General features: G+C 37.1%; 5 protein-coding genes and 1 non-coding gene across 6 annotated transcripts; 1 reads left to right on the top strand and 5 right to left on the bottom strand.

The window, feature by feature from the left end:
- Nucleotides 1-106: 106 nt before the first annotated feature.
- LOC117630775 lies at nucleotides 107-1,739 on the top strand. Its single transcript, XM_034363551.1, has 4 exons — nucleotides 107-483; nucleotides 583-662; nucleotides 961-1,195; nucleotides 1,398-1,739. The coding sequence occupies exons 1-4, from the start codon at nucleotides 390-392 to the stop codon at nucleotides 1,511-1,513; spliced, it is 525 nt and encodes a 174-aa protein (XP_034219442.1). The 5' UTR covers nucleotides 107-389; the 3' UTR covers nucleotides 1,514-1,739.
- A 514-nt stretch (nucleotides 1,740-2,253) lies between these two features.
- On the bottom strand, nucleotides 2,254-5,913 carry LOC117630771 (eukaryotic translation initiation factor 2 subunit beta). Its single transcript, XM_034363542.1, has 10 exons — nucleotides 5,760-5,913; nucleotides 5,373-5,425; nucleotides 4,594-4,702; nucleotides 4,435-4,490; nucleotides 4,297-4,351; nucleotides 4,094-4,188; nucleotides 3,841-3,986; nucleotides 3,478-3,620; nucleotides 3,190-3,275; nucleotides 2,254-2,548 (listed from the first exon to the last, which is right to left on the bottom strand). Exons 2-10 carry the CDS (start codon nucleotides 5,418-5,420, stop codon nucleotides 2,471-2,473), a joined length of 816 nt encoding a protein of 271 aa, XP_034219433.1. The 5' UTR covers nucleotides 5,421-5,425; nucleotides 5,760-5,913; the 3' UTR covers nucleotides 2,254-2,470.
- Nucleotides 2,810-2,894, bottom strand: LOC117633285. The gene has a single exon (XR_004586599.1). It is a non-coding gene; the product is annotated as a small nucleolar RNA SNORD34 (small nucleolar RNA).
- A 6,765-nt stretch (nucleotides 5,914-12,678) lies between the features above and the next one.
- Nucleotides 12,679-14,214, bottom strand: LOC117633090 (pathogenesis-related genes transcriptional activator PTI6-like). Its single transcript, XM_034366773.1, has one exon. The coding sequence runs from the start codon at nucleotides 13,933-13,935 to the stop codon at nucleotides 13,012-13,014; it is 924 nt and encodes a 307-aa protein (XP_034222664.1). The 5' UTR covers nucleotides 13,936-14,214; the 3' UTR covers nucleotides 12,679-13,011.
- A 2,815-nt stretch (nucleotides 14,215-17,029) lies between these two features.
- On the bottom strand, nucleotides 17,030-19,726 carry LOC117629728 (ubiquitin-conjugating enzyme E2-17 kDa). The gene is made up of 5 exons (XM_034362305.1): nucleotides 19,585-19,726; nucleotides 19,290-19,386; nucleotides 18,667-18,794; nucleotides 17,818-17,922; nucleotides 17,030-17,451 (listed from the first exon to the last, which is right to left on the bottom strand). Exons 2-5 carry the CDS (start codon nucleotides 19,357-19,359, stop codon nucleotides 17,308-17,310), a joined length of 447 nt encoding a protein of 148 aa, XP_034218196.1. The 5' UTR covers nucleotides 19,360-19,386; nucleotides 19,585-19,726; the 3' UTR covers nucleotides 17,030-17,307.
- A 1,387-nt stretch (nucleotides 19,727-21,113) lies between these two features.
- Nucleotides 21,114-21,872, bottom strand: LOC117629692. Its single transcript, XM_034362262.1, has one exon. It carries the CDS (start codon nucleotides 21,870-21,872, stop codon nucleotides 21,114-21,116), a length of 759 nt encoding a protein of 252 aa, XP_034218153.1.
- Between the last annotated feature and the right edge of the window lie 498 nt (nucleotides 21,873-22,370).

The following is a 22,370-nucleotide window of genomic DNA, read 5'->3' as shown; positions in this document are numbered from 1 at the left end:
CTTAGATGGGCCACCTGTGGACAGCAGGACTAAACACAATAAGATGACCAGAAAAGAACAGAAGGGAAAATTCCATAAGCTATGAAACTCTTGTTTTTATCAGCTATGGTTGTCTCATTTTGTCTGCTGAAAATGGACTTTGTTTTATTATCCTTGGTTAAATCAATGTTGCTACATATATACTAGGCATATACTGAAACAGACATGATAGATTCATATGTTTTTGGCTCTTTGTCTTTTTTTACTCTTCAATTATAATGAAGAATTCAACCCCTCGTAAATGTTATAAATGTTTCGATAGCGCAGAAATTTTCTCTTAGACTTGATCCCAGATAAGTTTTTAGAAGAAGAAGAATAAACAGCAGCAGCACGCAGTTTCTCTTGAAGGGATGGAAAATTACAAGACCTTTGTTGGTGGAAAGATTGGGCTGATTTGTTTCACTTTGGGGATGTTCCTTGTGTTTCAAAGTGCTCATGCTTTCAGTATGTATTCTTCTTCTTATATACGATTTGAAAAAAATAAAAGAAAAAGGCAAGATTAATTATTTGTACTGAACTGATGATGTTTGGTTTGATTTTCAGATAAAACAGCGCCCACACACAATGTAAATCTAAGCCCATTCGAGGGTTGGATGAGTGCTTTCTATTGCATGAACAAAACAGTAAGAGTACATAAATTTACACGAAGCCTAACCTTCTCTTCTCAAGCGAATTTGAACGTATTATGTTATTAAATTATTAACATAATACTATATTTTATAGAAAAAATGTATTCGACCAATAATTCAAATTAACAGTCTAATATGTTATGTTGATCAACTGATGAATCGGCATGACATGTTACCTCCGGCAAGAAAAATAGCCGGTAAACATACATAGATAGGTGTTATGGTACATAATATGAATTTTGGTTAATAACTAAGAAGGAATTGTAAGTGTGTTGGTGGATGTTATAATTAGGCACCTGTTCATTGCTCGCCAAAGGGGCAGCTGACATTCAGTGGAATAGTGGACGTGGCCCCAAGTGAGAAGGCAGACTATTGCAGTGATACAACAGGGTGCTCAAAACACGCCTTGGATGTGCTTGAATGCATCTACTTGGTCAAAAGAGACTTCTGGTTTCATAACGATGCCACTGTAGGATTCCTCAATCGAACCATCACTGAGGGATGTTCCAATAAAAATAATAATTCAGGTACTCTTTTTCTACTTATAAGCAAAGAAATGTTCTCTTGTTATACTGTACGTGTACGTCCATCTTAAATATTTATGATACTAATTAATGAATCAACAAGATTGATTTTATTAATACATAATATTTGTCTGATTGGCGAAACTTTGATGAATGGGTTTGATTTTTTTCGATTACATTAATTGGGAAGTCTTGGAAAATGCAGGTATTTCAACGGCGAATTTCACGAGCAGTGGGATGAAGGTGTACCAGAAGATGTACATACCATTTGTTGCATCACTGTCAAGCTTGGCCTTCATAGCCATGTCCAACATCATGTGAAAAGCTTTTCCACCGGCTGTGTGATAGTTTGGAAAAGTCTAGTCGAGTGTACTCTACAAAACCCTACAACATATTATGCAAATAGAGGCAGGCACAGCCATCTACACTATTGAAATCAATAAGGATCAACACTTCCATTACTATTATTATTGCATATGTCTTAGACTCTTTTTATTTTTTGTTTCTACTTATTTAAATCCTTATAATATATTTTGTAATCGTGTTAGTGATGTTGTAGCAAAACCCATCTATCAAATTCTAAGGAATGTTTTGGCATCCGCAAACTGTTTCAAATTTCACAAATTTCCATCAACTCCAAAATTTCAGTGAGTCTATGCCGGGAAAATGGAAACCTCCACCGTTATATCATAACCTCTGTCGACACGCATAATTGCTCTTCACTGGGTTTTTGTTTTTGTTTATTTTTGATTCAAGCTATTGGAGAAGAGGAATTCGAACACATGACCTTGGATGAAAACCAATTTCTCGTTTTTGCCCATCAACACCAAGCATGCCCTTAGCTCTTTGAGTAGCAGTCATCATTCAATCCAACTCCTCATTGACTTTTACGTCAAATGTAAACTAACCTACCTAAACACAGTGCTTAAAAGATTGCGACACACGACCCATCCAAATCTGATCTATCGGATCCAATCCAATCCCATCCCAGGGGGTGACGGTCTAGCTTGCAAGAGAAACATGCAGAGGAACGCAAATTCAAACGTCTGAGAGTTATCACTAAACAGAAAATAATTGAGCAGCATTAGCAAAGGCCAAAGTATAGGAAGGTCTGTAATCACTAAGCAGAGGTAACTGTGAAACAACAATACACGAGAAAATCTTCCTCAATATCCAAACGTCACAGCAAAAATATTTCTGTTGTAGATGCCAAACATGCAACTCAAAAATCCATTAACTACTACAAGTAAACCATGAGTCCACAATATTATGCTAAGATCATGTCCCAGCGTTCCTTCGTCCAACGCGAGCCACAAAACCAGCTTTAATTGGAGCAACTGTTCGTCCAGAACCACACTGCAAAATAAAGATTTATCAAATAAATTGGCCGGGAAGCTGAAAGTAAGACAAAATACACTCAATTTTAAAGAATTTTAAAACCAGAAACACAGAACCATACAAGATTGGTAGCATATTGCATTGATTAACCTAGAAACTATGGGCATATGAGGAAGAAAAAAAAAACAAGAAAAGTATTCCTTCACCCTATACCCTAGGGTTTTGTCCCAATACCCACCCACCACCCCTTCAAAAGAACAAAAAGAGCAAAATTTTAAACGAGGCCTCAGAAATAATATAGGTTACTCCATCATGAGCAAGAATCGGACAATGTAGGCAAATCTTCAGATCATCATAGGCCTCTTGAACAAGATGTTAGGTAGCAGCATAAAAATGCTAAAACCGTTCTTTATTTGCTTAACAACTTCCTATAAATCAATCCCACTGATCCTAAGACTGATGTATGAGGGTCTAATATGGATCCAGGGGGTTGCCAATCTATGGAATAGAATTCAATCAATGCCCAGAGTACCACTATCAATGGATAATTCTGAGAATATTTCATTCTTACCGAATACGTACAGAACGTTAAACTATTAAAATTAGCAAACCAATAGACAACTAAAATATTAGAGAATGCTAAATTCTAAGACTGTTACCTTCTCGCATCTGAGAAAGAAGAGACGATTCTCCTTTGAAAGTATAGTGTCTGGACTTTTGCACCCAAGGCAAATGACATATTCATCTGGGAAAAAAAAAAAGTTATATAAGAAAAAATGAAACAATAGTAACAAGTGTGAAACACAACATAACACATAGAAAATGGCAGATATAACTGCCAAGCAGGCCTAATCAACAATGCATCTTGCAGAACACTCAATCGAACCATGTCAGATTAACGACTGTAATAAAAATTAATAAATCAAACCACAGAACTAGGTACTTACTGACATATCGCCGCAGTATTCCTTCAAAATTCTTCGGTGCAAATCTTCCCTTGACGACCAACCTCTGTTGTCCATCAAGGGATCCACTTGTCCCCAGTTCAGCCAGCAAGAAAGCCATGACGTGATCTGGCTGCCTATGCATCCTGTAAACACCAAAAAAAATGTATTTTTTCTTTGTCAAATAAGACATTTCCACAAAAATAGTATGACAAACAAACATGACCACCAAGGTAAACTGAGAAACCACCAGAGGAAGATTCTAATGGACAAAATAATTTAAATAAAAGGAAGGAAACATATAATGCAGATGAGATAAAAAAAAATGAGGGTTTTGGTCTATCAGACAAGGGAACTGAAACATACGTCTTGCACAGATCCATGAAATTCACAAAAACAGTTTTCTTTGTGCCCTCACGAAGTACTTGTGGAGGCCTCATAACTGTCCTACGCCTGTCTCCAGCCAGCTCCGGGTTATTCTCACGCAGAATGTTAAACACCCTATCAAGAAGCTGCAGACATTGCATTGAAAAAATAAATAAAACATATATGTACAAGGGTCAAGGAACCATCACTGAACTGCAAAAGATCTGTAATGGAGATGAAATAATTTACACACCTCCTCATATGTGTAATCACGATCACTCCCCTCCCAAGGATAGGATGGAGCCTCAAGAACAATTCCTTCACCTTCCTCATCCTCGCCAGCGCGCTCTAAAAGGCCAAAAATATAAAATCTTAAACAATTTTTTTAACGACATAAAGGTTGCAGGCATTTTAGAAGGTTAAAAAAATTAAAATAAAAAAAGTTAAAACACTTACCATTTAAATCTTCCACTGCATCGCCACTGTCTTCATTCAAGATACTGGTTTCAACCTATAATCACATCCACCACCAAAAATCAATATCTAGGAAAAATATTCTGCTTGTGTAGACAGTGGAAAAGCTTGGAAACTTACTGGCTTCTTCTTCTTCTTTTTCAAACCAGAAAATGTACTCTCCTGCCCATCAGAAACTGCAATGACCAAAAAGATAAGTACCGCCAAAGGTGATGCATGTATAACACAATTGTAAAAGAAAACAGCTCAGAGTAATCAACGGTTGTTCAATTAAACAACCTGCCAGGTTTTCTGTTTTCTCAGCCAGCTTGTCCTCAGAATCATCATTAATATCCTGAATTACAACCTTCTTCTTTTTCTTCTTTTTAGTAGGATCAAAAGGGGCAATCTGCAGAAAAGGATGAAGAACCACAATAATTAGTTCTAGTCAAGAGACTCGAGGTATCGCACCTTCACCTCGATATAGCTAACAACACTACCATTCTGAACCACCAAATTCTAGCCAGGGGATCACAAAATTTTTTGGAGAATGCAGAAGAATCTGGATAAACTTTCCCCTTGAAAGCACAATTTTTCTCATTGGTTTCTTATACATCTAAAGGGAAACTTCATGGAAGACTGACACACCCAAATAGATAAAGATGCACTGTCCCAGCAGAAACGTTTTATCAGCCATATATTTCTCCTACTTCTTTTATTGTAATAGATAATATAGTTTCCAGACTACAAATAGTTACAAGCAAAGGAAACTTTTGACAAAATTCACAGGTGAGCCTTTCTTTGAAAAAAAAAAAAGGGGGAATATCTAGTCCAAATTCAAAAATGCTATAATCGTATTCAAGCTCCAATAGCCAAATTAGGTCTCAAGGCTGAAGTAATTATTAGAATTCTCAAATAAAAAATCCAGCAATTCTCCAATGAAAACCAGAACAATACCTTATCTATCTTAAATTCCAAAATGAACTTAATGCACGACAGGTAGGGAATCAAAATTTCAATCATATAAGACCTGAAACTTATCTATCGGATGGGGTGCAATTACAAAACCTGAAACTTACATCTGGTACCACCTCGTCCTTCACCTCATTCTGATTGTCATCTGCCATGTTTGCTGCAAAACAAGTGAAACAATATCTATCAAGGACCAAACCCTACATACACCGAAAACCAAACAAGCCCTATAACTCATAATCTCTCTATGTCGAACTATTTCAAGAAAACCAAACCTAGAAATCAGAAAAACCCTAGCACACAACCAAATATAAATAAAGCCCAGAACGATTGCGATACATAAACAACATTTATTAAAAGAAACAAAAATCAGAAATCCATTCAAGCAAGCATTGCTTGAATTCCCCCATCCTGACCAAAGCTTTAAAAACACAAACAAAACCATAAATAAATAAATAAATAAAGAATGAACGCAAAGAGGTCAAGAATCATACAAAGCAAACCAAGATTGGGTAAACAACTGGCGATTTTGGAAACCCTAGCTCTCGCTCTTCGCCTGTTAGTGTTTTCGCTTCGCTCTTTTCTGTGTAGTTTATTCGTTTATTTTTATTTTTTTTTTGCTAGTTATTTAATTTGTGGGTGAGTTGGGTGGAAATTATACACTTGCAACAAGGCCTAAAAAGAGCTTAATAGCCCATTGGGCCTTCGGTTTCAGTTTTTCTTGTTGCTTGCCCATCACGCACTTGCTAACTAAAAACAGGGATTTTTTTTCCGCAGATGGTGCTTGATGTTTGCCAAATTCCTCATTTCCGTCGCTCATATAAAAATTGATTATTATCGTCCTTAAAATTGTAAGCTGAACATCAATGTCGTCCTGCCGTCATTTAAAACGGTCAAATACAACAATGTAATGTGATCGTATGACTGTGTTCTTGAAGTAAGTTTTGTCAAATCACGAATGACACAAAAAAACCAAGAAAAACGCAATCTGATAATTTCGTGAACCTCAAAAAATTTTGTGATATAAAGCAATATTTGGGAGTTCTAGGCACAAGTGGCCATTTGGCAACTTTTGGCCCCACCCAAAAAAACAAAAAAAAAACAAAAAAAACCCCTTTTGGGAAATCTGGCCTCTCCCATTGTGGATTGTTCTTTTTCTTGACTAGGAATACATACCTGCTGAAGCTTAGTAACAAATTTCTGATACAAATCACTTAGTTTGGGTGTGTACATATCTCCTTCATGTCTTTGATCTTCAAATCATACTCAGCAAGACAAAGATGATTAGAAAGTACTTTGTTGCACCTAGATGCTTGCAAACACCCTCATTTGCATGTCTAGTAGGAGTTGTCGAATCTAGAGCTCAGCTGGTACATAGTTATATACAAAGATATGTGATAAATTGATACAAAATTTGCTGTAACTATTTATGATGAGCACCTTCATACAATTTACAAACCCTTTTTTATGGCAGGAACTAAGAAACAAGTTTCTGGTGAGCAAGTTAAAGAAATGAAATGGAAGAAAAACAAAAATTTCAACAAAGAACACCGCCATGGAATCTCAACTCAATTGAATTTGACTCCTCCCATCGCCATGGAATCTTTAAGAAAGAAAAGCTACAAATGATGGGCCTTGTCGTGAATTTGGAAACAATTGAATTTGACTCCTCCAATTGCCTGTGTCAATTCATTGAAATTTTTTTTTGGGGGGAAAATCCGAGTATAGCCGGGCGGCCATACTTTTGAACCTTTCTATTTTCGAAGTATAGCGGCTATACTTTTGAACCTTTCTATTAATGATTCTAAAAATTAGTATAGCCGAGTATAGCCGACCGGCTATACTTTGTTCTGCCTGTATTTCTAAAAAGAAATATAGCCGCGCGGCTATACCGGGTTTTATTAAATATCCGTTTATATTTAAAAAGTATAGCCGCGCGGCTAAACTATTTTTTGGGACGCCAGAGAGGGAGAGCCCTTGACCTCCAGGAAAGTTTCCCTGTTTCTCCGCTTGCAGGCAAGTGTTTCCCTCGCATTGGCTCCAAAGTCAAAACCAACTATACCTACCTAACATTGAGATTCTGTGGTTGTATTATTCACAGAAAGAAACTACTCGAATTTACTGCCATATAACGAAATTGGAAGGATTCGCATAGATTTTTTGTTGCAAGCTTGACATATTGTTCTGCTGAATTGCTGTTACAGAACCTCTGTAAGTTCGTTTTTGGTAACAATCCCATGTAGAAAACAAGGCGGCAATAGTTAAAAGGGAGATCAAATCAAAGCCAACGGCTGCTCAATGGTAAGATTTGAACAACGAAGGAGTAAGAGAAGTGATTACATACCTTCTCAAGTTTAGTAGTAATTTATTTTTATGCATTTGATGTAGTTCAGTCAAGTACATCTCCTTCATGAGTTTGATCTGCAAATCCATGTCAGCAAGACAAAGATGATTAGAAAGAACATTGCAGCCACATGCTTGCTGCAGACGGCATAATTATCACTAGATTTCATTGTTTCTTACTAGCACATGTTAGTAAGAAACTATTTGTCCGGCTGACAAAACATTGATGAATGGCTTCAATTTTTTGATAATATTAACTCCAAAATTTCGGTGAATCATAAACCTCTGTCTGCACGCATGATTGTTATTCCTCAAGTTGTCGTGAGGATTTTGTTTCTAGTTTCACAATTTTTCAATGTTAATTTCTGAATTTTCAATCTGCATGTTCATCATTGTAGAGAGCCATATTCACTTCTTTACTAGGTTTTTCGTTTTTTTTATATAAGCTATGTTAGGGAAGAGGAGTTCAAACATGTGACCTCGGGTGATAATCAATTTCCAGTTTTAGTCCCTCAACAATATTCATCATTGTAGAGACCCGCATTTGCTTCTTTACTAGGTTTTTTTTTTAAAAATAAAAAATAAAATTTATACAAATGATGTTGGGGGAGAGGAATTCAAACACGTGACCTTAATTCTGCATGTGCTGCCTAAACACCAAGCATGCCCATAGCTCTATGAATAGCAGTCATCATGCAATTCAACTCCTGATTGACTTTCACGTTAATGTACAACGCCAAAAAAATAGTGACACACACGAGCCATTCGAATTCGATATCCAATCCAATCCAATCCAATCACATCCCAAGGGGTGACAACTTGCAAGAGAAACACATATTGTAGAAAGAAACATTCAAACATGATTCATAGGTTTTTATATGAAGCAGATTGATAAAATTCGAAGTCTCAAGCTGTCGTGGTCTCAAGTCAAAAGCAAAGAAAAAAGTTGCTTTGTGGAACTGTTATTTTCTACAACTTGTTTTGTGGTATGCCTCAATAACTTATCTTCTTCGGCCGGAAAAGAAGAAAAACAAGAGCCTATTTGGGAATCTTCTTGCCTCTCCAATGATGGCCATGGCCCTCCATTGTGATTTCTTATCTTTCTTGACTTGGACTATATGGGCCTGGCTGCTTCTAAACCCAACAGTTATACAGTTTTTTTTTGTTCAAGAAAAGGTTTGGGCCGGTACCAGAATCACCCAATTTGCTCCATCAATCAATAATATGTCAATATATTATTTAGTAGAAATAAAATACTTTATGAACACGAGTTGGTGTGTTAGAAGTTAGAATTAAAAATTATAATTTTTTTTATAAAAAAAATACCATGTAAGAGTAACCAAATCTAAAATGCAATATCACTAATACAATCTCCGAATTCACTTTTCAATTTTTTCATCGTTTGTTATTTCTTCATATTGGGCTTGATTATTTCATTTTCCGGTTACTTATTCAGATTTAGCCACGATCAGTCAAGAATTAAGTATTTTGCCGAACTTTTACATTATTAAATCATGTGATAATTAATTGTTAGCTTAATATACATTATTAGATCATTCCTCGATAGCTCAAGCTTTCGCAACAAGTGATTTTGTAAACAACATAAGAAGTTACTAGATGATCCTTTTTGTGTTGTTAAAGTTTAAAGTTAAAAAAAAATATAACTGAAATAGGAACTTGCCCATTTGACGGGAAATACAGACGAATATAAGACAGAGAAGATAATTTGAATTCAAGTGTGTACATTTGACTAGAGATTTCAACTTGTAGATTAAAATTACCAAAGAGACAAAAATCACTGTGGGGCTTGCTGCGTCGATTATTTCGATGGAAAATAGATTGGGAAAGTTCTAAGAACCTTGACTGTCCAACTTTTATTTCAATCCATTCAAGGTCAAAGCATGCATGCTGCTTGTTTCCGCCCGCTCTGTTTTTATGCTTTTTCCAACAGCATTTCACCTTCCAATTTGGCTTTACCCTTTCGCTTGGAAATTTCTCTCCAACCTTCATTTTTTATTTTTTTATTTTTGGTTGGAGGGTGACATGACATTGTCGTTGGAAGACTTGATCAATGGACGGTCTTTGTTTAGTCCAATAGTGGGATGAAGAGCTTTTTGTTTTTCTTCATCGAAAATCAAAAAGCACTGCTCGGAAAAGTCAATTACGAAATTTATAGGACATGCTTTCAACTTCGGAGAACCTTCCACCTCTTTACTCGTTTTTGTTTTTCTTCGTTTTCCAAGCTAAAAACAATATATTCACATATGTGGTTGTGGTTGGGAGTTTGAAAAATCAAACCCAAAACCGATAAAATTTAGCCACCCTGATTTGAAATTACGATGCCCAAATTTAGGACATAATTTTCTTACTATTTATATTTGTTTTAGGGTTTAGGACATTAATTTGGCATAAGCATTTTCGTGGAGATTCTTTAATAAGTATTTTTTGTTGAAGATTAGTTATATATTTTTAATTTTGGTAGTTAGATTACATTCATTAAATATATTGATAGTCTCTTAAATACAATTCAACAGTCGAAATTAAAAATATATAACCAATCATGAATTAAAATTAAAATACTTCTCGAAGAATCTCCCATGTTGGATTTTTGTTGAATTGGTTTTTGTTTTATCTATTATTTAACATTGTCATGAGCTGCATGCCTGGATATTAATTGAAAATTGCAGCCATAAATTATGGAAAAATGAAACCATTTATTCCCACTTCACCACTAGCTAACTAGCCTCCAGCAACATATATAAATATACATAAGAATATTATATATATCATGCAATGCCATGAGAGTTTTTGTACGTTTGGGTTGGTTGTTCTTATCCATTTGCAGGTGGGGCTTGAATATCTTTAAACTTTGCTGGGTGTCTTTATGTTTATGCCCCTCAAAATTCAGTCCGTACTCTCTTGTCACACTTTTGTGCAGACATTATAAATATGTACGTATCTCCAGTGTAAAATTTGGGGATTTCATGACATTCCAAGATAAATATCTTCGTCTTTCACTTGATGGGTCGTTTTCCCCATTAACTTATGCATGCCCTGTCTGTTACAAGTCTTCCACAGATGTCCGTCCTGTAAATAGTTCTACCGATGTAAAGAATTTTACTAGTGTAGTAGTTTAGAATAAATGCTCCTTCATGAAAGTTTATGGGTTCGAATTCTAATATCTATATAATTTGTGTGAGTTTAGTATATTATTGTCACTCTTAATAGAAAAAATCCTTAAACAATAAAACTATACCGACGACGACCAACGGATCAATACAATAAAAATTTATGCCTTGTGTGAGTTTGGGAAGCAAACAGTCATGCCTTATGTGACAATGACATACAAAAATACAAAAATACAAAATTTAAAAATAAAAATTTAGAAGTAGGATATTATTGGATTAATGGTAGTATATGTCACATTTTGTTTTTTTTTATAATACCATGTGGGGTGTACTCACTGGTGCCGAGCAAAGACAAAACAACCAATTAACACCAAAATGCATTGGAAATTTGGCACCTAAGTCTACTATTTGGGATTAAGATTCAAATTAAATTAATCATTGTTGGCATTAGTGGCGGGAGGCGGCTGTCGATTATAGGCTCGTAAATGGGCCAGATTGGGCGATGGTTACTTTCATATCTGTTTGGTCACCAACCATAGGACCCACCAAATCCCTATTCAAGCATAAGCATGCATTTTCAATTCAAGCATGCCCATTCCAATTTTCTTTGACCCTCCTCAAATAGCTCTTCATCTCGCATATCTCGATTAGACCAGTTAATTAAGACAGAGAATTCATTTTTTGATATTGAAGTTCGAATCCCTCCTCATAGATTAAACTAATTTAACTATAGCTTGTATGATCTAAAGAAAATAAAATCTTCATTCCCGTCATCCATTCCCCTTGAATTGGCGAATTCAAATTCCAACTTTGCAGCCGCCGGTAGCCACGTTGGTTGTTTTATGCAATTGTACCAGGTCCATTTGAAATACCATCATGATGCATTGGTGTGGGCCCAGAGCCTCAGCTATGATTATTAACCACTAGTCACTAGCCACCGGTTCAATGTGGACCCCACTGGCCCACACACTAGCCTACTTGGTTCTTGTATTTCTCCATTTCAACAGTAAATGTAATAAGATAGATTAGGATTCTTGATGGAGCTCAGCTTACTTAGTGATCCCATACCTTATATGGAATTTCAGCCTTTCTATTTATGTATCTTATTTTATGATAAATATATTTTAACGTCAACTTTGTGTTGAAAGAGTCTTCAAGCGCAGTATAATAATAGGGTGAAATTCATATATTATGCCGATGATTTTCATGTGAATGTTTCATATGAATTTTATGATCAGTTGTGTACATCTAATCTGAATGAAATCTGACTGTAGATATATGTGAATCTCACAATAAATTTCACAAATATCTATAAATAGAAATCGATACAACTCGCAACGATTCATTTATAAAATGGATTCTTTTTGTTATGGACACAAAAAAAAAAAAAAAGGTTTCATGGGTTCACCTTATTGTGAACCCACTACAAAATTATCTTTGCAGAATAATGACATTATCAACAAAAACAAAGCAATTTAGATAAAAGAAAGAAAAAACAAAAAAGAGAAAAAGCGATGAGATTGGATATTGTCGTCTTATTTAATAGTGTTTATTTTATATCATATTTGATGGAGCCCAGCAAGGATATCCGACAAAATCCAAACTCCTTACCAGTTTGCTACGTGAAAGCAGCCCGTTTTGAACACGTGTCAAAAAGTATTGAGCATCCCTCCAAGTGTGCCACTATAAACAGTGACAGCCAAAGCCGAAGCGAAGGCCAAAGGCAAAGAATTAGAAAGAAAATTCATTGGATTTTTTTAATATTATTTACAACAAAGCATATTAGATATTCTTCTCCATTTTAATATTTAATTTAGCCGAAATCAGTAATAATAATTATGCCTTTTGCTTTTCAACGCTAGGCGTGATGTCCAAGGAATCAAAGCACTCCTTCATTTATGATTTCTTCCCACCCCAAAAGTCTCCAAGCTTCTAAATTCTCATTGACAATATCAAATAAATTAATACTCTTTTTTAATTACAATTAAACACCAATATTTTTATAAATAGAAAAAAGAAAAGAAAAAAAATCACAAAATCGCCGAATATAATTAGATAAAATCGGCTTTACTCATATAATAACACTCCGTAGTTTGACTAGCCAAAATTAATTGGGCATTTTGGTAATTCTACATTATACACTCAGCTTCCCCTCCCAGTCCTACTATGCCACGTCACAATACTCACCCCGCACAGTTCTGCCGAAATTACAAAATACTCCTTCGCACCCACGTGTTTCAGTGGAATCCGACACGTGTGAGCGTGCCTGGTGAATTTAGCATATGACGTCAACCCAGAAATCGTTGACGTCAAACTCGCCGAACTCGTCGTGAGCAAAGTTGTTATTATTCGACAACATAATATCGGGCAGGCTTAATGGCAGGTCGATATCGAACCCAAAGGCGTCCACCTCGCCGTAACTGAAACCGTCGAACGGCGTTAACTCGTCGTACCGGAGAACGGAAGTTGGCGATGTGGCAGCCTCGTTGGGCGTAGGTGATCCGCACCCGTAGCTCTCCTCCGCCGCCGGGACCACCACGTCAGTAACGACCTTGGCTTCCGTCATAGCGGCGTTAGGAAAGTTGGTGACGGCGTCAGGACCTTTGAGCAACACTGCGGCTCTGTCGTAAACAGTGGCAGCTTCCTCCGCCGTGTCGAATGTTCCGAGCCAGACCCGTTTTCTCAGGCTCGGGTCACGGATCTCCGCGGCCCATCGGCCCCATGGTCGCCGGCGGACTCCTCGGAACTTGTTCAGCCGAGTCTGGTCGGATCCCGGCGACCTCGACCCGAGTTTCTTGGTGGGTCGTTGGTCTTTTCTGAGCCGTTTGGAATGACCCGAAGAAAATGAAGAAGAAGAAGAAGAAGGGGAGGAGGAGGAGGAAGGTGAACAGAGCTCGAGGCTGATCTGTCTGACATGTCGTTTGACTCTGCGTACGCCGCTGTCTTCTTCGTCGCTGGAGGAGTCGGTGGCGTCGGCGTCTGTGAGTATGATCCGGACGAGCTTTGGTGGGAGATGGGTCGGGTTCACAGGCGAGTTTTGGTTTTCGTGGGTGATGAGCTTGGTCATGGTGGTTACTTGCTCCGAAAATTTGACCATGGGGTTTACGGACGAGATGGTTTGGAAGCTTGTCATGGGTTTTGAGGGAGAGGAAATGAAATTGGAGATGTAGGTTTGTTCTTGAGAGACATCAAGAAGCATATACAGAACAAACTGTACCACTGTACCAGTGAGTTGTTTGTACTGAGTGAGGTTTTAGGTGGAATCTGAACTTTTATAGAAGGGTGATTTCAGAGTGGATCGAAGAGGAAAGAAATAAGGTGATGGAAAAGAAGAAGCAGAGACCTGCGAAGAGTACGGGAGGAGGAGCGCCTAGCCAGCTAGCTAGAAGGGGCTTTTGGCAGATAAGAAACCGTACTAAAACCCCTTTGCAGGTTTGGGAAGAGAGAGAGAGAGAGAGAGAGAAGTGGAGAACAGGAGGAAAACGGAGAGGAATGGGAAGGGTCACGGGTATATATAGTGCATGGAGTCATTGGATACATAAGAGTGGGAGTGGACTTAGTATTTGAGTAATTAATACATCAACCTCACTCTCTTATCTTAGCTTTAATTTCTCAACTTTACTGCTGTTTTTTTACACTTATCTTTTCCGAAATCATCTCTGCTTTGTTTCCTTTGCTTGAGCGATGATGATGCTAAGGTTGTAATGTTAAACGTGTGGCACATAGCTTTGCTAAACTAGTCTTTGTTAATCAATGATTCTTCTGTTCGGTTTGAGGTGTCTTTAATTTTATACCGAATATCCGATTAGAGGAGTTATTTAGTCGAGTACAACTATAAGGTATATAAATTTTAGAGAAATGTATTAATTCTAGTGCATGCATTCTTTCTTAATATCTTTCTCATCACGTAATATGTAGCGATTATAAATTAAAATAAAGTATTACGTAACAAAAGAAATAAAAGAAATATCAATTATTTTTTTTGTGGAAATGACAAATGAAAGTGCGAATAACAAGTCAATTGTTTAATATTATTTATTCGAAATGGGTAATATATATATAATTTTCTCTTGAGTGAGTGTTATGAGCGGGTCATGGGTCATGAGTCATGTCGGGGAGTATAAAGCGGGAAACCTGCCTCCAGCTGCCTCTATTGACGTGTCAGTTGCCCTCTTCTGCTCTCTTCCCCAGCCCCCAACTCTCGTTACGTTTATTCCACCAAAAGAAAGCCAGCCCCCTTGACGGTCACAAATTGCCCAAGTCGTCCCTCCCCCTTGATTTTTCTTCCCCATCTTTTGAATCAATTAGATCTAAAACAGTAGACCCTCTTTTTAATTATGTCTTTCTTTCTTTTAGTCCATCTTTGTAATTTAAGCACACTAGAGTTCACCCAACATGGTCCTGTCTATATTGTCGGTAGAGACCCATAAATGGTGCATACAATACGACACTTTTCTCACAAAAGATTAAAATGCTACTGAAAAAACAGATTGTATACAATAATTTTGTCCATTGGTCTCGACTCAGATGATTAAATGAGCTCAAAATTTACAATGGATATATCACTGAGACGGTATATTAAATGAATCACGTATAATATGCATTATTGATTTGAAATATTGTCACGATAGCCGGACCAACAATTGTGATTAAACCAAATTTTAATTTACATGTTGGTAAAACCGACCACGCAGTTGTACGTAGCTCTTTTTCTCTGCCTTTTTACTGTCTGTGTGTATGTTGTGTCCTCAAAAGCACGCTGGGAGGAACACCTTTTTTCTCTTCCAGATGCTTTCTTTCCACCTAGGATTTGGGAAGATGTTTTACTTTTTACTGTCGCAGTTCCTCTCCTAATAGGTGCATGCCAGGGCATGTCATGATCAGCCATCGAAATATCAGCTGGACCCAATTTTTATTTCTTCTTGACTCCTTCAAACCTAAGTTGGTCCATTCATTACATTACCTTTAAAATAAATAAATAAAAAATCACTGCCTAGAATAAATTGTGATAGTCTATTTTGCTAAGGTGGGTGCAGCCATGGGATTATTTTAAGCGAGGGATTGGGTTCAGTCAAAATACAATACATAGAAAAAGGAAATTTGTCAAATGGGAGTTGCAGAATGAGAAATGGCATTACACAGTAATTTGATTTAAATAAAATAAGCCACTCAAATAACGTTGAAAATTTTGCTAGAGTTGGTTAATGCTTGGGCAAGAAGCAAAGGCAACAGACCCCAGTCCATCAATCAACCACGTGGAGCAAGAGCGATCAATCATGTACAACTAGAGTTGGAATAAAAAGGATTTAGGGCGGTTGCAGTGACCACCTTCGTTGCTTGTCAACCAAGCGATAAGTTAATCAAATTTTTATTATTTTCCCTCAAATGTTATTATATTACACACTTAATAGGGGTTACTACGATGGCCTAAAAAGGAAATTAATACGATTTTTCTCCCGAGGTCATATGTTCAATTCCTTATCATCTTCTTTCTTCTCTTCTCGACTTATTCTTTAAATCAAGTATGACTTTACCTAACTGCTCCTTCCCCTTGTATTAGATAATTAGAATATGCATAATACAACAAAACCCATTAAGAATCAGAGATTTCAATACCGCCAAACTTGGGCAATTAACGGAGCGACAATTCAAACCGCAAGGCCACGTGGTTTTAAACCTCAAAATTCAAAACAGAGCACATCACTCGTTGCCAAACATTGCATTGTTTCGGCATGAGCCATCCATTGGTGTGACGCATTCGCATCCAATTCACATGTATGGGATTGTAGCTACTAATGATCGAGACCCCTATGTTGAAGAGATTTTCGACCAAGCAAAAAGAAAAAGAAAAAAAATATATATTTAAAGTGATTTTTTTCATATAAAAGATAAATACTACGTTCCTTTCATAATAAAATGGCTATAAAAAGAAGCTTTGCATATACTGTTATATGCAACAAAATTTACCATAAATAGACTAGAACAAGACTCAAAAGCAAAGTCCAACCACCTACACAGCTAGTTGATACTTTATATAAGAAGAAACAAGGACAAAACCAGTGAAAAAGAAAGCCAATAACTATCCTACAAGAATAAACAAGGACAAAACCAGTGAAAAAGATGGCCAATTTGTTGTATGTTACCACACAATTCATCAATCTGTAACAAAATACATCTTTCGAACCTTCATACGATACGTACTATTATGTATTTTGCTTTTAGGATGTGTCTTCCCTCGGTGATCTTCTGAGGGGAAAGCATTTGCTAACCGATATAAGCAATCTCTGCAATCCTGCCCTCAAAACATTATTTCTTTAATCATTTTAAGGGTAGTAGATCAACAAACAAACCATTCGCTTAATAACAACATAGCAACAATACATTACAGTTGTTTTTTTTCCTTCCCATCTCCAATGCCCCCAAATGAATATTCACACAATGAGAACTAGTTCCTTCATCAATTTTAAGTTCCACAAATGACAAAGAAATTTTCAATTTTTCCAATGTTTACTTAAGAGGAGAGGGAATTCATGCATTTGCATCCTTTTACAAATGCTGGGAATCTCCAATTTTACCCCATGGCATACTTCTGTGTCCAACTGCGGGCAGTGGCTTCATACTTTGCCCTATCAGTCTTGTACATGTGTGCAATTTCAGGGACAAGTGGATCATCGGGGTTGGGGTCCGTCAACAGAGAGCATATGGATAACAGCACCTGAACACAAATTTATTGAATGACCATTATAACCTATATATCAAAACAAATTGGCTGTTCTTCTAACTGCTATCTTGTAATGGAGCTGGCTTCTGTCCTTTTATCAGATTAAAATGATGTAATATTAACTCCATCTAATCCTACTTTGGGCATACCATGTTACGTTGCTATGTGTAACCCTCACACCCATCTTGTTAGAGTTGCATGTGCCGCACCACCAATGGCAAGTCAGAAGATGCAACAAGATGGGGCGTGAAAAGTAGGATTATTAGGATGAGTCAAAGGACATATCATTTTAATCTGATAAGAGGACTGAAGCAAGACCTCTTGTAATCACAAACGAAAAACTAAAATAGCTACACAAACCTTGGAAATGGTAAGTGCCGGACTCCATTGTTCTTTAAGAATATCAAGACATATACTTCCGTTACTATTAATGTTTGGGTGGAATACCTTGGTCCTAAATGCAACCTGAAATGTAACTCTGGTTAGCCTCTACATTATAAACTGTCCAAAAATAAATCACCTCAAAACATGAAAACGACCAAAACAAAGCACGACATTGAATTGCCCGCTTAGTAAGATGATCTTACAAGAATCGGCTTTTTATCGTGCAACTCTAAAATCATTCTAAGACAACACCTACAAATATCACAAACTAAGGGAACACATAATTCTCATAACCTTATAAAGTTTGATTTAAAGGTAGAGCACCAATGAAACACGTCATCACTTTTGTTAAATTTATATGAATATCAATTTTGAATAAAAGAAAACGTTAATATAGATGTTCAACACAGATGAGTAATTATCAAGACTGATACACAGGACCAAATACTCTATGGGGATTCTTGTTCACACACCCATGCCAACCCACCACAAAATCAGATTATTGGTTTTGGAGGGGAGGGGGAAGGGGGAGCATCTTACTTCTCAGTAAGTTCTCACACATATTACAATTTCAGAGATAATATACACAGGTTGCCATTGACAGAATTATCATTTAATCTGCAGAGAGCAGTTTGATACAATCACCTAAGCACATCAACTAAATAACAGAAAACTTTATCCCTTTTATTAAACACTGATGCAGTGTCCATTTTAGCCATTCTATGTCACACACAGCTCATACTTCATTTTATCGTATCGTATGGAGGAATGAGACAACTACAAATTCTATAGAAACAAAAGGGTAAGGTTTTGCTTCTTTTTTACCTTTGGAGGCTTGAATGGATAATCTGGAGGGAAATGAATTGAAACTAGAAAAACACCACCTGCATATGGGCTGTCAGCAGGCCCCATAATTGTTGCTTGCCAATGGAACATGTCCTCGGCCACGGGACCTATAACCCATTAAAAGGTACACCCAAAGAAAAGCTTCTATATCAACCTCAAAATAAATAGTGATCAAAATATACATATCTGAGAAAGCTAAGATGCATTAGCAAGCACACTAGACAACTGGAAACTCATTAAAGTGCAAATATGCTACCATCTTCGATCAGTTAAACATTAGGGGATGGGGGTTTGAATTTGAGCCCGAGACAACCTCCTCCTTAGATTAGAGGTGTTGCTCTCGATTGGGCCATCCACAAATATGCCATTCAACAACTCACAATATTTGAACATTATTTTCAGTTTTTTCCTCTTTAAAGGATCAAAAGGGCCATGCTTATGCTAAACATCGTGGGCTGAAAAGGGTTGAAAGCCTTAAAATTAACCAGTTAATTAGCTGCAATTAATACTTTCTACAATCTTAATACAAATTTAAATAAACATTTACAAGTCTGAGACAGAAACCATGCAAGGGATTGTGGAAAAGGGAAAGGAGCAAATACCAGCACTGCATGAGGTAGGAGGGTCTTTCTGCAAATCCTTAAGCTCCTTCAAGATGCGTTTTGACGCCATGGCAACACACAACCGCACAAAGACAACCTGAAGACCCAGAAAACAATCGAATCAACCCCAGATCGTGAGCCTAAACAAGACCAAAACGACACCCAAATTTCCCAAAACCAAACCCTATTCGTAAAACAGACGCCGATCCGAGATCAGCAGAGAAACCCCAGATCATATAAATAATGAAAAAACAACAACAATAATTACAGAGAATGGGATGAGAAAGGCAAATACCAGGAGATTGTGAACTTGTATTTGACAGAATCAGAGACTTCGTGAGGGGCTGAGAAGGGTAAAATTCCGAAATATATTTTGTATTTTTATATATAAAAAGATAAGAAATAAGAAAAAGGAAAAAGCTTTGTTTCTAGAATTTTCTATTTTATATTCCAACTTGGCGTACGATCCACGTCCTTATTACAACACCCTTACTCCATATGCCCCCACCCTTTTTTTGTCTTTGCTACGGAGTCCCTGAGTGAGAGACGTTAATTTTATCCGTGACCACATTCTCCGTTAAATTTTGTAATCGGGTCCCTGGATGTGTGGGCCCCACCCCGTATTCAATTAGGCGTGTACCGTAGGGTGTAGATTGGACCCATCCAAGGGCCATTATCAATACAACCATTAGATGTGTGGGCCACTATCAATACCCCTCAGCCTAACTCTGGCTTATCCACTCAATCATGGCCAAAAAAAAAAAGGTATTTGTAAGGGGATAACACTGTTTTGTTATTCTTGATCAATAATACAATGCCAAGTAGAAAAGTTATTTTACGCTCCCAAATCGACCCCTGCATAAAAGGAAATTAAATTATTCCAAATTTTTTAAAAATAAATCATGCTAAACTAAGAACTAATTGATAAATAATTTAGTTTGGTTTTATGGGCTTATTGCATGATTATATTGATAATAGCGTAAATTGTTTGTGAAAACAATTTTTTTTTCTTAAGGCGATGATACTCTATGTTATGAAACTAAATAATTTATCAAGTTGGTTGAGTGTCACACTTAATTGTACAAACCTGTGAACATTTTTTTTAATGTGCATTGTATTGTAATTTAGTTAGTTTGCATGTCCTTTCGATGTTAGAATGGTGACATCTCATAATTCGAGGTTCAAAAGCAATTGGTGAATTGGAAATCATGAAATTTAGAAAGGAAAAAAAAAAAAAACTAGGCAACGAAATTATTACAGAAAGTGGTGCATATTGTGTGTGCGCTTTGAATCTCGATTGAAGACATGTAAAGATTGCAATTATGAGTATTTTGATTATGAAGAGTATTCAAAATCTTGAGATGTTTATTGATTCTCCACAAGTTTCTCCACATTAAAGAAAGATGGAGCAATTGGAAAGGCACGCAAAAAAAAAGAAAGGGAAAAGTTTGTAAACATTCCACATGATACATAACAAACAATAAAATCTTTTATGCAATGGACATGATTATGATGATGGCTCAAACCAATTCCCTCATCTAACACTATTGGCAGCTATTGTCCTGCAGCCCATTGAATCTGTCTCAGACAACATACGCTATATAACCCTAACTTTCTTTTTTTTTTTTTCTCAACTCTTTCTCTCGTATTGAATACATGCAGCTCTATATAACCCTAACTTTCTTTTTTTCTCAACTCTTTCTCTCGTATTGAATACATGCAGCTCGTACGTATACAGACTTCAGGATCATGTGAGAGAGTTGAGAAAAAAATAGGGTTCTAAAGCATTTTCTACGCGGATGGAGAGAGATATCAATGAGGATTTTACTTTATGGCAATAATCCTATAGTCACATTTGGCCTTGTTTCCAAAATCAACTTCCCTTTGCTTGGCATCGCAGTTTGATATGATGGGAACGCTCTTAAACCAAACTCCTCCAATAGGGAAGCTAACACTGCCGGTTATTGCCAAATTCAGAGTTACTTCCCTATTTTTTATGTCGGTTTTGAGCTGATCTGCGTCTTCTTTATCAACCCCAGAAAGTTTAACCGTGATGGTTCCGTTCAGAGATTTTGTGTTTTTTTGGCCCTGTCTAAACTCAGGAAACTCAGTCTTACCTAGCTGGACGTGCGCAGATGAAGCAGTGATCTTGAAGGCGCCATATCTGAGCTCAGTTTTCTCATTCTTGTTAAAAAACTCCACAAGAAAATCAACTTTTCCCTTCACGCCCAAATCTTTGTTGGCTTGAGCGAAGTTGATGGTTGTGGCGTTGAACCTTCGGATGTGGATTTGAGGCAGATAGGATTGGAAGATAGCCACGAATATGAAACCAACAATGAGAGCAAGCAGTATGAAGGCAAAGAAGAACAAGCAACCCCATGCGCAGCAGGCGTAGCAGCCTGGACGAAAGCGTTTGGGGTGCTCATCATCAAGGTCAGGAACAAAATGGATGGCTTGATCATGGGCCTTGCTGGGAGCTGATGGTGCAGAGGTTTCAGAGAAGGCGACATGTCGTGCACTGCTGGCCTTCGATTGGTTGTGGCCAGGAGGTGGAGGCAAGGATGAACCTAAGCCGTCTGACATTGTTGGAGCTCTCTAGCTAGCACACCTCCTAGCCTGATCACGGAGGGACAGCGACGATAATGGTGATAAGAGAGTTTTGAAATATCTCATGCATTGAGATGGACCATAGTTTTCTTAGTTGGGAAACTCTAGGAGGACCACAATCTATATACAGTAAATTGAAGTTGGCATATCGGAAACTGGGATGGCTAGGCTTGAAATGCCACCCCAAATAGGTTTATATAGTCTCCTACTTTCAAGGGTCTAGAGAGGTGGACGTCCGTCAGAATTTCTTCTACCAAAAGACCACAGTTTCTGACCATATTAGCTGTCACAGAATTATGACAAGCACACATTTAACTTTCATAATCAACTTGTTATAGTCTTAACCAATGTTTTCAAAGGCGAGGTGTATAGGCGAGGCGTTTTTAGTAGCGCTATGCGAGGCGTAAGCCTTGAAGCATTGAGGCGTAAGCCTTTTGAACATTAAGTTATTTTAATAAGAAAAATTTATGAATA

Source organism: Prunus dulcis, chromosome 6, assembly GCF_902201215.1.
Source record: "Prunus dulcis chromosome 6, ALMONDv2, whole genome shotgun sequence".
NCBI classification, from domain to species: domain Eukaryota; kingdom Viridiplantae; phylum Streptophyta; class Magnoliopsida; order Rosales; family Rosaceae; genus Prunus; species Prunus dulcis.
Note: the sequence above shows the minus strand (reverse complement) of the source record. Positions and strands in the feature narration are given on the sequence as shown.

Coding starts and splice junctions, on each gene's coding strand:
- LOC117630775 (XM_034363551.1), top strand. CDS start 390: ATGGAAAATTACAAGACCTTTGTTGGTGGAAAGATTGGGCTGATTTGT. Junction 484..582: donor TCAAAGTGCTCATGCTTTCA/GTATGTATTCTT, acceptor TTTGATTTTCAG/ATAAAACAGCGCCCACACAC. Junction 663..960: donor TCTATTGCATGAACAAAACA/GTAAGAGTACAT, acceptor TGTTATAATTAG/GCACCTGTTCATTGCTCGCC.
- LOC117630771 (XM_034363542.1), bottom strand. CDS start 5,420: ATGGCAGATGACAATCAGAATGAGGTGAAGGACGAGGTGGTACCAGAT. Junction 4,189..4,296: donor TGCAGTGGAAGATTTAAATG/GTAAGTGTTTTA, acceptor TTGGCCTTTTAG/AGCGCGCTGGCGAGGATGAG. Junction 3,987..4,093: donor GTGATTACACATATGAGGAG/GTGTGTAAATTA, acceptor CAATGTCTGCAG/CTTCTTGATAGGGTGTTTAA.
- LOC117633090 (XM_034366773.1), bottom strand. CDS start 13,935: ATGCTTCTTGATGTCTCTCAAGAACAAACCTACATCTCCAATTTCATT.
- LOC117629728 (XM_034362305.1), bottom strand. CDS start 19,359: ATGGCGTCAAAACGCATCTTGAAGGAGCTTAAGGATTTGCAGAAAGAC. Junction 17,923..18,666: donor ATCCATTCAAGCCTCCAAAG/GTAAAAAAGAAG, acceptor GTTACATTTCAG/GTTGCATTTAGGACCAAGGT. Junction 17,452..17,817: donor CGGCACTTACCATTTCCAAG/GTTTGTGTAGCT, acceptor ATTTGTGTTCAG/GTGCTGTTATCCATATGCTC.
- LOC117629692 (XM_034362262.1), bottom strand. CDS start 21,872: ATGTCAGACGGCTTAGGTTCATCCTTGCCTCCACCTCCTGGCCACAAC.